The sequence below is a fragment of the Natator depressus genome, chromosome 10 (assembly GCF_965152275.1).
Source record: "Natator depressus isolate rNatDep1 chromosome 10, rNatDep2.hap1, whole genome shotgun sequence".
NCBI lineage: Eukaryota > Metazoa > Chordata > Testudines > Cheloniidae > Natator > Natator depressus.
The window spans coordinates 9,715,397-9,728,559 of record NC_134243.1 but is presented as its reverse complement, the minus strand read 5'-3'; the positions used below and the strand labels follow the sequence as shown (position 1 = coordinate 9,728,559).

Genomic DNA, 13,163 nt, shown 5'->3' with positions numbered 1-13,163 from the left:
GTGACTCCATTTTGGTTTGGGACCCACCATTGTTTAAATGCCAGCACATCATACACCAGGAGGAGTAATCCTTAGATACTGAATCCATGTGAAAATCCTCCTCCTTGCCTCCAGCCTGCCTTGATTTGCAGTATCTAGTTTTTGTCAGTCTCTAACTCCCTGTCTCTTGGCCTTGATGTGAGGCCTCCCATCCTGATAATAAAAGTTACTGATGCATGGCTTTAGAACCATGCTGTGTAATTAACATACTGGTATAGCACGAGGAATGCACCAAGCAGGGATAGGTGGTAGATAAGACAAGGGTTTGTTTATTGGCTAAGGTTTCCAATGCACGAGGGCAACATGCTTTGCTAACAAGTATGTAACCTTTGTATAATTTGCAGTCAGGGTCCCCTCCTGGCTAGCAGGGGGGCACCACGCTCGAGCGTAATAAACTTAGTGTCTTTTGGGAACTCTGCAGTTGTGGACTTTATTTCTGTGCCTCAGCCTAGATTCGAACTGTGCGTGTCCTACCAGGTGTAATTCGTAGCACTTGTGTGCGTGTCCTACAAGGTGTAATTCGTAGCACTTGTGTGCGTGTCCTACAAGGTGTAATTCATAACAGCCACCAAATAATTTGTCCTGAGAACCCCTGATCTAAGTTCAGCTGTGAACAAACAAGAATTCAATGTCAGTAAGGAGATAAATAGTTTATTTTATAAATGAATCCAAACCAGAGCCTTAGACCCTCTGAATTTTGAGGGCATGGTTTGGTGTTATCTCTAAATTGGAACCTACCCCTACAGTTTTGATTCAGGGCTGGATCTAAATCTAGTTGGAGCTATTTTCTAGATTTGGTTCAAGATGTTGGAAGACCAGCTGGTACTGTGAGATTTCCACCATTTGGGGATGAAATCCTGTATGCTTTCAGACCTGATTCAGCCTTGAACCCAGACCCCAGCCTACTCAACCCTGAATCTGGATATGAACACCATCCCTTCCACCCATCACTAATACACCTTGGTGTATAGAACTGCAGGTATAAATGAAGTTTATTTCAATTCAGACTTACCACCTTGGTTTTCAAAACTTTCCGACATCAGTGGGCTACTTGGAACTGGGGACAGCAATACCCCAAAGGCAGGATCTTTGTGGAGAACCTGATGTCAGTGCTTCCTCTCCTGGGAGGATGTTAAAGTCATGCAACATGAAAAGCCTTTCCATAAATAGCTCCCAAGAATATGCCACATGTTAGTCTAAAAAGACTTTCCTTAAGCACCTGTGGGGCAGGTTCTACTTGGAAAAGTGACTGTGGAAAATGACACACAGGGGCTCTTTGTTCGTTACCTCTCACTGATTCCAGATCCAAATTGCTCAGTCTACAAGTAAAAAAGGTGCCTGCCCTGGAGGATTTAAGAGATGAGTTGGACTCCTTCCTTCTCATACAACAGGTTGCGATCAATGGCTCGATGTCGAGCTGGCAGCCGGTATCAAGCGGAGTGCCTCAGGGGTCGGTCCTGGCACCAGTTTTGTTCAACATCTTTATTAATGATCTGGATGATGGGATGGATTGCACCCTCAGCAAGTTCACAGATGACACTAAACTGGGGGGAGAGGTAGATACACTAGAAGGTAGGGATAGGGTCCAGAGTGACCTGGACAAGTTGGAGCACTGGGCCAAAAGAAATCTGATGAGGTTCAATAAGGACAAGTGCAGAGTCTTGCATTTAGGACGGAAGAATCCCATGCACCGCTACAGGCTGGGGACCATCTGGCTAAGCAGCAGTTCTGCAGAAAAGGACCTGGGGATTACAGTGAACAAGAAGCTGGATATGAGTCAGCAGCGTGCCCTTGTTGCCAAGAAGGCTAATGGCATATTGGGCTGCATTAATAGAAGTATTCCCAGCAGATCGAGGGAGGTGATTATTCCCCTCTATTCGGCACTGGTGAGGCCACATCTGGAGTACTGCGTCCAGTTTTGGGCCCCACACTACAGAAAGGATGTGGACAATTTGGAGAGAGTCCAGTGGAGGGCAACGAAAATGATCAAGAGGCTGGGGCACATGACTTACAAGGAGAGGCTGAGGGAACTGGGATTGTTTAGTCTGCAGAAGAAAAGAGTGAGGCGGGATTTGATAGCAGCCTTCAACTACTCAAGTAGGGTTCCAAAGAGGATGGAGCTCGGCTATTCTCAGTGGTCGCAGATGACAGAACAAGGAGCAATGGTCTCAAGTTGCAGTGGGGGAGGTCTAGGTTGGATATTAGGAAACACTATTTCACTTGGAGGATGGTGAAGCACTGGAATGGGTTACCTAGGGAGGTGGTAGAATCTCCATCCTTAGAGGTTTTTTAAGCCCCGGTTTGACAAAGCTCTGGCTGGGATGATTTAGTTGGTGTTGGTCCTGCTTTGAGCAAAGGATTGGACTAGATGACCTCCTGAGGTCTCTTCCAACACTAATCTTCTATGATTCTAACATCACCAAAATTAAAGGAACAAATTGGAGCCATCACCGGGGCTGCACAGGAGCGACCAAGTGGAATTTAGCAAACAATTCTGTTGATGCTCATGAAGAAAGAGAATCCAGCTGCCCCACCTTAGTTGCTGGGCATGCTCTGCAGGGCTAATAAGAGTCATTGAAGTGGCAGATAATCACCGAATTAACAAAGATCTGTTGTGTCAGAAGGTGCTACAGTATTTGTACATAGTCTCCTTTCGGAGTCAAACCATGCTTTAAACAGCATTTGGGCTGCTCTGGACCATTTGGGCTGGTTGCTTTGCACAAGCCATATTTGAAAAAAATTAAAAGAAAGTTAAACTTTAAAAAATAACATTTGCACTTATGACCTCAGAGTGACGGTGAGAGCAGTGCTGTGTGGTTATGGAAAATGTAAATATGTGGGTCTAAACTAACTGGAAAATGTCCCTTCAATTTCTGTTCTGTAGCCCTGTTTCCTGCTGCTGCAGGTCAGCTTGTAATCAGGATCCACCATTAAAATCTCCTACTACCATAAGAGGCTGCACAGTGAGCAGATCTGTTGGGCTTGTTCGCTGATGAATGTGCCCACAGAGAAATCCTTCTGGAGGGTAGGAGGAGGGTTTTTTGCAGCCTAGCTTCTTCCAGCTTGTTCTTTCTTCACCTCACTGTTTCACTTGTATCTAATTCAATTCAGTTGTGATGAACTTGCCTGAATGAAGATAGAACTTGCCTGAATGAATTAAATATCCCATCTCTCACCATGCAAATGATCATTTCTAGTTGCTTGCCTGCACTGTGAATCCTGTACAGTCACACTATACAGAGGTGGAATAATACTGGGCACTTATATAGCACCTACCTTTTGAGGATCTCATGGCACATTATCAATTTTCATAAGTTTAGCCTCAGAACACCCCTGTAAGGTCGGCATTATGATCACCAGTCAATTTTCAGGTGGGGAAACTGACACCCTGAGAGCGTATGTGATTTTCTCAAGTATGTGTGCACAGGAGCGGGAAACAGTTCAGATCTGCTAACTCCCAGTTCTGTGTATTAGCAAGAGAACATCCTTCAGTTTCTAGTTATTCATAAAGTAGCATTTACCACAGTATATCAGTGTTGCCAACTCTCATGAGTTAACTGCAAGTCTCACAACATTTGATGTTTTATTTAAAAACCCAGCTCCTAGAGACAAGTAATTGCATGAAAATCCCAGGTTTCATTATTTTTAAAAAGGAAGTTTCTAAATCTCATGGTTGTGGAATAAAACATGAAAATGTCATCCAAGTGCACCCTGAAGGCTCAAAAACCATAAGACAAAGAAAAAGAATTAAAACATTATTATTAATTATTATTATTATTATTTTCAATCATGACTTTTGGTGGGTTAACTCATGATTTTTTAACTTTAGAGGTTGCCCACATACCAGTGTTCAGGCACTGAAATGAGCCCATAGCAGAAACCAACGAAAGCAAAGGAATATGACAGACTACAGAGCTGCAGCTAAGCTGGTGAATACTATTATGGCAAGAAAATGAAGCCACATCTTACTGATATATGATCTCTGTTAGAGCATCACTGTGGTCTAGTAGACCAAATGCTAGCATGGGAGTTGAGATACCTACGTTCTATCCTTAGCTCTGTAACTGAACTATCACATGACTTTGGGCAAGTTTTTGTGCCTTTATTTCCCCATCTGCAAGAGGGAGTAACGTTTATTGTCCTTTCACAGAATCATAGAATATCAGGGTTGGAAGGGACCTCAGGAGGTCACCTAGTCCAACCCCCTGCTCAAAGCAAGACCAATCCCCAACTAAATCATCCTAGCCAGGGCTTTGTCAAGCCTGACCTTGAAAACCTCTAAGGAAGGAGATTCCACCACCTCCCTATGTAACCCATTCCAGTGCTTCACCACCCTCTTAGTGAAAAATGTTTTCCTAACATCCAACCTAAACCTCCCCCACTGCAACTTCAGACCATTACTCCTTGTTCTGTCATTTGCTACCACTGAGAACAGTTTAGATCCATCCTCTTTGGAACCCCCTTTCAGGTAGTTGAAAGCAGCTATCAAATCCCCCCTCATTCTTCTCTTCTGCAGACTAAACAATCCCAGTTCCCTCAGCCTCTCCTCATAAGTCATGTGCTCCAGCCCCCTAATCATTTTTGTTGCCCTCCGCAGGACTCTTTCCAATTTTTCCACATCCTTCTTGTAGTGTGGGGCCCAAAACTGGACACAGTACTCCAGATGAGGCCTCACCGATGTCGAATAGAGGGGAATGATCACGTTCCTCGATCTGCTGGCAGTGCTTCTACTTATACAGCCCAAAATGCCGTTAGCCTTCTTGGCAACAAGGGCACACTGTTGACTCATCTCCAGCTTCTCGTCCATTGTAACCCCTAGGTCCTTTTCTGCAGAACTGCTGCCTAGCCATTCGGTCCCTAGTTTGTAGCAGTGCATGGGATTCTTCCGTCCTAAGTGCAGGACTCTGCACTTGTCCTTGTTGAACCTCATCAGATTTCTTTTGGCCCAATCCCCTCATTTATCTAGGTCCCTCTGGACCCTATCCCTACCTTCTAGTGTATCTACCTCTCCCCCCAGTTTAGTGTCATCTGTGAACTTGCTGAGGGTGCAGTCCACGCCATCCTCCAGATCATTTATGAAGATATTGAACAAAACCGGCCCCAAGACCGATCCTTGGGGCACTCCGCTTGATACCGGCTGCCAACTAGACATGGAGCAATTGATCACTACCCGTTGAGCCCGACGATCTAGCCAGCTTTCTATCCACCTTATAGTCCATTCATCCAGCCCATACTTCTTTAACTTGCTGGCAAATATAGCACTGTGCTTTGTATAGCACTCTGAGACCGACAAATGAAAATGGCTATAAAAGAGCTAACTCTTGTTATTAATGCTGCAGCTAACACTGGGGGAAACTGCTCCTCCCACAATTTTAGTAAGATCTAGGGAGATAGCTAGAAAACTGGTGGTGTGGGGGTTGTAAACTTGAATTCCTGATCCCATGGTTCAATAAACCAGTGTACATGGCTGGGTGTTCTTCACGGGCATGTTACAAACCCAGATGGGCTTCTATTACTTCTATTCTGGTGGTGCCTAGACCCCCTCCCCATGCCCCAAAGATTGGAGCCTGAGTGTGCCAGGCACAGTACAAACACAGGAAGAGACAGCCGCTGCCCTGATGAGCATACAAACTATATAAGAGAGTGGGAGGGGAAAGAGAGGCCCAGAGTGGGGCCAATGAAAGAACAGAGGTCCCTTCAAATAAGGGATGGAGAGTGACCCTAGGCAAAGTGACTCACCTAAAGGCGCAAAGCAGGTGAGTAGCAGAGCCAGGAACAGAACCCAGAGCACCTGTCCAGGGGGTATTAGCATGGGATCCCAGCCACCATGATACCCACCAAAACTGGTGTTATCAGGGACGCCACCATGCACAGGAAACTGGGATTAACACACCCACCCCTTGGAAGCAGACAGAGAAACAGGGGTAGGGTGCCCCCATAACTGACAGATTCGTTAGGGTCTGCGGAAAGCAAACCCGCTACAACAAACCGCAGCGCCTGTGTCTCCCATCCATCCACTGGCCCTGCTAGAGCCCACTTAGCTTGGGCCAGCTGCCAGCTGCTAGCTGCTAGCTGCCCTCCAGCGACGTGCCACACTAGCGCATGCGCAGTTTTCAAACTTATCCGCGAGCCGCCACCACAGACGCATGCGCACCAAGGTACGGTGGCCGGGCGGCAGTGGGGAGCCGACAGCGCCTGTGTGGAGGAGAGGTTAAATGGGGGCGGGATGGCGCAGGCGCGCTCAGACTCTGGCTACTGGAGCGTAAACAAGGCGCTGGAAGGGATGAGGGGGCGGTCGGAGTCGAGCGAGGCCCGGAGCCGCTGAGGCCGAGCCCGCGCCCCCAAGCTCCCTGCCGGCCGGGGGGGTCCCGCCGCCCGGGGAGGCGCCATGAACCTGGCCAGTCAGAGCGGGGAGGCCGGCTCCGGCCAGCTGCTCTTCGCCAACTTCAACCAGGACAACACGTAAGGGCGGGGGGCAGCTCGGGGGTGTAGCTGGCAGCGGGCGTGACCTGGGGGTGGGGGACGGGCGGCGGGCGTCTGGGCTGGGTAAGGGGGCGGTGCCGCCTGTTCCTCGTCCCCGGGGCGGTGAGGGCGTAGCCCGCCTTGCCCCGCTGCCTGCGGTGGTGTTCCCCCCCCTCCCCGCCCAGCCCACAGGCTATTGCTGGAGCGAGCCCCCTCCACAGCCCTCGCTCCCATGGGTGCTGGAACTAGGAGTTCGGGGGGCGGGCTGCTGCACCCCCTGGCTGCAAGTGGTTTCCATCTTCTGCAGGGTTTACAGTTTGGCTCAAAGAACAGGCGCACTTGTGGCACCTTAGAGACTAACACATTCATTTGAGCATAAGCTTTCGTGAGCTACAGTTGAGCTGTAGCTCACGAAAGCTTATGCTCAAATGAATGTGTTAGTCTGTAAGGTGCCACAAGTGCTCCTGTTCTTTTTGTGGATACAGACTCACACGGCTGCTACTGTAAAACCTGTCATTATGCAAGTTTGGTTCAATGGCTCTTCGCACCCCCCCTATGCAAAGTGGTCCAGCACCCAGCTCCCTCCCCATCCAGCTCTTCTCCCCCATTGGATAGGATACTTGCCCTTTTTTTTGAGCCCTTCACTCACTCCCCCAATTCGGATTGTGAGGATACACTTCTGTTTTCAGTTCCCCCACTCCTAAGATAACGCTTCTGTAAGTGCTGTTGGTCTATAGACCACAGTGCTTGTCAGAGCTGTGTCAGTGTCATTTTCATTTTACAGCTGGGGAGACTGAGACATGGAGAGGCTAAATGACTTTTTTGTGGTTATGCAGTAAATCTGTGGCAGGAGCAGGCGTAAGGCCCGTTTGTCATATGCAATCTTGAAGGGTAACGTACAAGTAGGGATGTTTAGCAAGTACTGCCTCTTAACACCACAAAGTTTGACTGGTCTGTGATGTGGTTATTCTCCTCTTTTAGTTATTATCCTTGAGACGTGCTCCTCCCTTTGGGTCTCCCTGGGGTATCTCCCTTGTTCACTTTCTGATGCCCATTCTCTTCTAGGAGGAGGTAGTGTTTTGGTTAGACTGAGGGATGGGACTCCAAGGAGTTAGTGAGGCTTGGGTTTGCAACTCAGTGTGGTCATATTTTCAAGTAACTTCCCTTAACCCTCTCTCGATGGTGTTGAAATAATGGCAATAACTTTCAGAGATACTTTATTAACAGATGCTCCCTTCAGTGTCTTATTCTTCTCAAAGTGCATGAGCACCCTCTTTTTTTCATAAAGAACAATGTGCTCCTTAAAAGTCTCTCTCATTTCTGTGTGCTTTGGCTTCTAAAGGCTGATAATACACTCCACATCATGCTTATCTCCCAAATTATTTGTCCATTGTAGCTCAACGTTTTAGCTTTGTGTATGTGTCTCAGTCTCCTTAGCTGTGGAATGCTGTTTTGGATGCATAATATAAACCCACAGAAAGTGGTGGTTGATGTGGTGGGGAGAAATAAATCCATATATATTGAAGAATAACACTGGAAAGTCTGACTGAAGTTTTACATCTTCCATTTATATATGGGTAACAGGAGAAAGCAGAGGTGATGTGAATTATGGAAAGGAGGATTGGGCTGTTGTAAATGGTTAAGAGATTAGATTTATGGAGGAATAACCAAAGGGAAATCTGGCATTGAGAAGGGAGGACTTCATTTTGGGAAGTAAGAGGAAATGATCTGGGGTTGGGAGCATATGAGTAGCTATTTTTTAATGACTTGTTCTTTGGTAGATCTATAAATGAACAGTAAGAAATCAAATCTCTTTTCCTTGCAGCAGTCTCAAGTCTCTTGATCCCTTTTCAGCATGTATTGCTAAGTGTAGAAAACCCACTGAGATAGTGAATGCAGTGGCGATTCTCTGAGGTGGCTCTATAAAATGAGTGGAAATACTGTATCCAGATCCTCTGAAAGAGTAGGAAATACTGTGAACTTGGCTGTTGTACGTACTTTGAGAATAGTGCATGGAAACTACAAATAGACTTGGAAGAAGGAATTTAGGGGGTGGGTAACTAATAATATGAAAGAAAAATAGTCTTAAGCATGTTGTAAGTAAATCATAAACTTTCTGTTGTATATTCTTTCAAATCAAATGTGTTTCTGCAGCTTCTTTTGGGACATCATATTGTGTACCTTATACAGCTTGGCATGCACTTGAGCATACAGAACATGCACGTTTTTTGTTTGATACGAAGTTCACAACTTTTTATACTAGTCACTAGGTAAATCAAGTCAAAGGATAACAAACTAGAAATTATTTCTTCACCTCTTTCTATCACTATTTTAAAGGACTAGCATCTAACTTTTTCAAAGTTGACAAGCCTAAAAACTTTACTCTTTCCCCTCCTTAACACTAACAGTTTGTGTTGTTTTTTTTCTTACAAATGTCCCCTGAGTTTGTTTTTAAACCATATCACTTTGTATGCAGAGGAAAAATCTTTTTCATGATAACTTTGTCTTCAGGATAGCATTTGTATGCTTTTGCAAGTGAAGGAACAGAAAATAGCAATGTGGTAGCCTCCCCGCACACTTCAATATTTTTTGCCTGTGTAGTTGTACTTAAAATGTTCAACTGGTTGCTAAAGAAACTTTATTTAGCATAGGAAGCTTTGTCTGCAGACTGCTTTTTGAGACTATTTCTCATAATGGAATTATGGTCCCTTGTTACTGAAAGTTTATCATAGCGAGGAATTACAGTTGACCTGAATTATCGCCTCTTAATTGTGACTATTTTACACCCCCTGCATTTCCTTTTCCAAAAATGTTCATCTTCTCTTGAATTGGTCTGTGCTGTTTACTGCCATACCTGGTTTTTGTGTAGGTTTAAAAATGAACCCCAAACTTGCTGAAGGATGATGTCAGTCATCTTCTTTTCTCTGCAGTTATAGAAATTAAGTCCAGCTAATCTTCATAATACGCATGTTCAGAACCCTAAATCCGTGTCTGGTGCCCTGTTCTGTAGTCTTCAGGGTTCCTATTTGGGGGGCGGGGACATTTTCCTCTTTAAGTTTTGCTCAAACCAAAGGGAATAAAGGCAAAGTTTATTTAAAATTATGAAACATTGAAAGGTAAAGTGGATAAGGTCATCCCTCTCTTTAATTAGGAAGCAGATTTATTGATAACTGGCCCAACTTGAAGCAGATATATAAAAAATATACTACTTCAGTATATAAAATATCAGATCTTAAAGGCTTCTGTTGAAAAAGCAATTATCTTATGAAATGTTGATCCACTGTGTCAAAGGGACCTGCTAGCCAGGATGTGTTCTAAGTCTAAAGTTATAAATATTTAAGTAAATAGATTTGTTTAAAATTAAATGAAGGTAGAGAGAATGAAGGTATTGGAAGTTTTTATTGCACCACTCAATTAACTTGTATTTTACTGTTTGCATATAAAATCCAGAAGTTAAGATTTTGAATTTAATGCAGTTCCAAATTTCTGTGGAAAAGAATGATCTGGCAGGTAGAAGATGGGAAAGAGCTGTCATTGGGGGGGACAATGAATTACTTCATTGTGTAGGAGACAAATACAAGCATACATTACTGTAGGTGCACTTGGTACATACTTACTGAGGTTGAAACGTTGGAACTTGAAAGAATACTGACAAAACACAAGTTGCTGTAGCGTTACATAGTTTTTCAGTTTTAAGGAAACATAGTTCCAGGATGTAATCAAGCAGGTATCCCATTCTTCAGCATCTTTCTTAGAAAATAGCATTTTAAATGACAGGTTTCAGAGTACATTTTAAATGTACTTTCATAGGTGCCTTATGTAGTGACACAGTAGCTTCTAGAGATTTAGGCACCATTCACAAAGATTTTACTTGCCTTTTTATCCGAAAATGAGCACATGGCTTTAATTTTATCCACTCGAAGTCTGTCTTGGATTGGGATTGTTTTGGTTCTGTAATTTGGGATTTTTGCCTGAAAAATACCATGCACACCTTAGAATTTTTCTCACTATAGTATCATTCTCTTGGTTCATGCTTCCTTTTGGGGTAGTTCTTTCACTCAAGGAGAATACATTAGAGTGAGACAAAGTCTCAGAGACCAAGACATTTAATTTGGATTTAGACTTAGTCAATTTCCCTTTTAGATCTACCATTGCATAAATCAGCATGACTTGGTATTCTCTGATTAGAAAAGACTGGGATAGCTTGGAGGGGGCTGCATATCAGGATTCAGGTCCATTAGCACTGCTACGTAATGGAAGCTTGCAGGCAATTTGAGTGCTATATAACATAACCTATTCCAAAATATAAAATAAGCCTTTAAATATATAGGTTCAAAAGGGAGTGCTAGTCTAAAATTGGGTACTGTTTAAGATTGTTTTTGGACAGATTAATGTTTTTTGTGGTTTTAAGTTTCTTATGAATTTCCACAGGGTATGCATTTTTCTGTAAAAATTAAAATTAAGGTTAGTTACAAACAGTGTGTAATCTTGTAATTCAAGTATAATTTACATGCAGTGACAAAATTCAGTGAAACTGTCTGGATAAGATGCTTTGCAGTACCTTAAAATTTGAAGCCTCTGCTATTTCAAATCTATACGAGAAAGCCAAGACTTCACATTAGACTGCCTGTGAAATTTGATTTGGGTTTTTTTTTAAAAAACCTAGTTGAATAATAACACCAAGTTTTTCTCTAAAATGGTTGAGCTTAATTGTAATTCTTGTTTTTAAAATAAATCCCTCAATTTGGACAGACAATTATGCCAACATTTATCTAGGTTTGAATTTTTTTTTCCAGGTAAGAAATAAAGCCCTGAGCAAAGATTTATAATGAAAATGTTGAAATAACTTTAATTATAGTAGTACTGACAGGCACCATCAAAAATATTTTTCATCCCTAATCTCATTACTGTACACTGAATCACATGAGCCAATTATCAGCCCATAAATCTAACCTATCCTGGTGTCTTGTTAGCTCTCTTTTTGCCTTAACAACCTCCGTTGTTTCTGTATTCATAGCAAAAGTTTACACTTTTGAAATGACAGCATGCTGCAATTTGCTGATGCTCCAGGTAAACTAAAGTTGTGATATAATACACTTACTACTCCATACTTGTTGGGAATCTCCTTCCTTGGCTTTCAGAACACTTGCATTCCTGCCTATCTACTTGCTGGGAACACTGTGCATTCACCTCTTTGTCCTCTATTTCCCTCTGTTTGAGCTTTCTCACACATTATAGTAACTTTCCTTCTGGCCAAAGAGGGTTGGAGGCCAGAAGGAAAATTTTGGCGTGTGGGGGGTAGAGGTATTTTCTTCAGACCCCATTGGTATCTCAGGAGCAGACAGGAGAGGCAGTCACATGTCAAAAACATCCTGATTCTGCTGTCCTGGGAGAGTAAGCAATTGAAGGGGGTATTCTTGATAGTCTGAAATTCTAATTAGAAGAGCTGGTCCCCTCATTTGTGTTCAGAATTCAATTTTTGATCTGTCTCAACTTCCTCCATTCTACTGCTCAGTATAATGGTACAGAATTACAATAGGGAAGTGACTGATTTGATTTGTACCCAAATCCAGCCTTTCTGAAAGTATTTGATCTTTTATACTCACTGTCTAAGCAAACATCAATTGCTGTTACAATCACACATTTAACTGTACAAACACATTTAAGTATACAAACTTACCATTGCATATTAAAGGTGATCTGCAAATTTAAATAACTTTGCCCTTATTTTGCTGCTTTAGGATATATAAAGAGAGTCTGAAAGGATTTTTTTAAAACAACAAATATCAAGAATGTACGTTCTGGTCTTCCATGGTTTTGCTGCAGGATCTATCAAATGTCTTGGAGCCTGTGTATCATAAGCTCTCATCTTAATTGAAGGGTGATGGACTTGACTATTTATCAGATATCTCTGTAAAATGTCTATTGGTCACTGAAGCTAAACTGTTTTTTAAAAACAGTGTGACTAAAAATCTCTCAATTGACAAACTTTCATTTCTTGACCTTTGGATGTCATTTCACTAGTTCTTTCATCATAAGCCTTGTCTATATTAAGGAATTCTCTTCCAGAAATTCAAACTGGTTTTAAAACTGATTGGGGCACTAGTGTAGATGAGGCTGTAGTATTAGGAAAGTGGTTTTAACTAAACAAGTTATTAAAATAGTCCTGGCTGCTGGAGCCTTTTCTATGCTGCAACTGGTTAGACTTTTGGGGAAAATTTACCTTGAGGTAATGTCTTCTGAGCTAGACAGGACCTGAATGTCTAATGTAAAAAAACAAGGAACAGAACATATATTTATAAAAAGAGCCAAAAGAAAACTTTAAGGACTTCCTTATTTGTAGTGTACAAGCAAGAGAGGTCAATTGCTTAGCCCTTTGCAGATCACCTATAAAATATATATATATATATACACACACCCAGAAATAGTTAAAAGTAATTGATTATCACTGAGGATGGGGATACCTGTTGTGAATGACAGTCTTGAAATTAATGAGAAAATGAGGAAGGAAAGGATGTTGCGTCACAAAATGTACTCTGTTCCTTTGACAAACGTAATTGTAATCTCTTATGATCATGCATAGTATACTAATAAATGATCTGCATTTTGTAAAAGTAATGAACTCTTTGCTAATACTATAAAATTGTCTTTGAGAAGGGAGG

General features: G+C 42.8%; 1 protein-coding gene across 1 annotated transcript in view; it reads left to right on the top strand.

Moving 5' to 3' along the window:
* The first annotated feature begins 6,282 nt into the window (after positions 1 to 6,282).
* The window catches only part of WIPI2 (WD repeat domain, phosphoinositide interacting 2), a 39,657-nt gene continuing 32,776 nt past the window's right edge, over positions 6,283 to 13,163 (top strand). The window contains exon 1 of the mRNA XM_074965158.1: positions 6,283 to 6,501. Within this exon, the coding sequence (XP_074821259.1) occupies positions 6,428 to 6,501 (74 nt within the window). The 5' untranslated portion in view covers positions 6,283 to 6,427. The remainder of the gene's footprint in view (positions 6,502 to 13,163) is intronic.